This window comes from Colobus angolensis, unplaced genomic scaffold (assembly GCF_000951035.1).
Source record: "Colobus angolensis palliatus isolate OR3802 unplaced genomic scaffold, Cang.pa_1.0 Scaffold42, whole genome shotgun sequence".
NCBI classification, from domain to species: Eukaryota; Metazoa; Chordata; class Mammalia; order Primates; family Cercopithecidae; genus Colobus; species Colobus angolensis.
In genome coordinates this window covers 1,149,845-1,151,872 of record NW_012117599.1, presented here as the reverse complement: position 1 = coordinate 1,151,872, position 2,028 = coordinate 1,149,845, and the positions used below count along the sequence as shown (strand labels likewise).

At 47.0% G+C, this 2,028-nt stretch overlaps 1 protein-coding gene across 4 annotated transcripts in view; it reads left to right on the top strand.

The window, feature by feature from the left end:
- Positions 1-2,028, top strand: part of KANSL3 (KAT8 regulatory NSL complex subunit 3) — a 58,475-nt gene that overhangs the window by 711 nt on the left and 55,736 nt on the right. For all 4 annotated transcript variants that reach the window (XR_001003391.1, XM_011956521.1, XM_011956520.1 and 1 more), the window contains exon 2: positions 699-963. Coding sequence is in view for 2 of the 4 variants with exons in the window: in XM_011956521.1 (XP_011811911.1) it covers positions 749-963 (215 nt within the window). In the remaining 2 variants the exon portion in view is untranslated. The remainder of the gene's footprint in view (positions 1-698; positions 964-2,028) is intronic.

The window sequence follows — 2,028 nt, the reverse complement described above, 5'->3', positions numbered from 1 at the left end:
GGGGGTCCTGGGCGGTTTGCTGGGGACGCCTCGCCGGGGGTGAGGGTGAAGGGGCTTCCACGGGAACCATTTTGTCACAGGCTTTGTGGGGGGAGCTCTCATTTTTATATCAACTCTGGAATATTACGAAGTACCGACAGAACTTTTGTTTCATGCAATACGAGGGACTTGAAGGAAATGGAGCCCTAGCTGGGATTGGCTTTTTGGAGGCCCGCGTTGCCCTGCCCTTTAGGGGTGCCCACGCCCTTGCTGCGAACCCGGCTCTGTTCCCATTGTCGGTAGAGGAGGATGTGAAGCGACAGAGATCCTTAGCTTTCGACGAACTCGTGTTTGTGATTTCCCGTTTGCCAGAGCGCTTCCTGCCCACCTAGGAAGTTGTGCTGGCCAAGCAAGTTTAGTGTCTGTCCACGCCAGGTCTTTCTGCACCTCGGGGTCCGTGAGCTCTCCCGTTAGCGAATTTCAGTTCGCTAGAGGTTGAGTATGGGACAACTCACGGCACCTGATTTTTTTTTTTTTTTCCTTTTTTTTTTTTTTGGTGTTGGTGTGGGATTCCACGAACCCTCCCCACCAGAGGTCTGCTGTGACATGGATGCTCAACAGGAATGATAGTAGGTTACAAAAGTAAGCGTGTTAGATGGTGTAGATTGGGAGAAATTCAGAATATTGGAATTGACCTAAACTGAAACTTCTCACTGCAGGTGACTAGCATGCAGATACCCTTGCTCTGACTTTCTGCCCGGCCACTGACATGGCCCACCGGGGTGGGGAGAGGGACTTCCAGACTTCAGCTCGACGCATGGGCACCTCGCTGCTCTTCCAGCTTTCAGTACACGAACGGGAGCTGGACCTGGTTTTTCTGGATCATAGCTATGCCAAGCCTTGGAGTGCCCACCCAGATGCCAGTAGTGCCCGCCCCACCCGCATGCTCTTTGTCACTCCCCGGCGGCAGCACGAAAGTACCATGTGAGTTTGGGCTTCTAAGGGCTGCTGCTGCCATCACTGGGCAGTGATCAGATGGGAATTTAGAGAGGATTTTCTCAGGATTGACTGGGGGAGATTGTATGAGGCATTTGGATGTTAAATTCAGGCATCTCATAAGCAGCATAAGGATAGCAGGCTTGAATGTGGATATCTCTATGAGACAGCTAACAATTAGGAAAGCAAGATGTGCAAATGAAAAGCAGACAACCTATTCCACTTAGATAATAGGATGTGTGGAAAGGGGAAAATCGCAGAGGGTTATTTAACTGGTGAAGAAAAAGACTGAAAAGTTGATTTTAAAAGATTACCACACAGGATACGACTCCTTATCACATTAGTCCAGTGCTCTGGGTTGCTTGACCGTGGCAACAATAGCTTTTTTATAGTAATGCATTTTGCTTTTCTTGGCTTCACACAGGAAGGTTAGAAGCCAGTTCCCAAGACATTGCTTTTTCTCTTTCCTTGTTACAGAGCTGCTATCCATGGGTTAATCTAAATCCTTCTTATGTCTAATGATATTTTCACCCAGCCTATGTTATAGGGTAAGAAAGTTTCATAAATTGACTACCTGATGTGTGATACAGTTACATTTGGTCTAAATAAACCTGTTTGCCAATTCTTTTGCACTTTAAGGCACTCTAATTATATTTTAAGATGTGTTGATATATTCTGTTATGGTGATCAAAGGAGGACTTTTGGAGAAGAGTTTTTTCTGTTTGTTTTTAATCTGACCTAATGTTTAATCTTAAGCACTGGTTTCAATTTTGTGGGGGTTAGAGCCCTTGTAGAGGCTTCTTTAGAGACCCCCCCTCCCGGAATTGAGCCTTAGTGACCTGAGGAGTTAGAGATACCACCATGTGTGTGTGTGGTTTTTTTGTTGTTGTTTTGTTTTTTTTTTTTGAGACAGAGTCTTGCTCTGTTACCCAGGCTGGAGTGCAGTGGTGTTATCTTGGCTCACTGCAACCTCCACCTCCTGGGTTCAAGCGATTCTCCTGCCTCAGCCTCCTGAGTAGCTGGGACTACAGGCATGTGCCACCATGCCTGGCT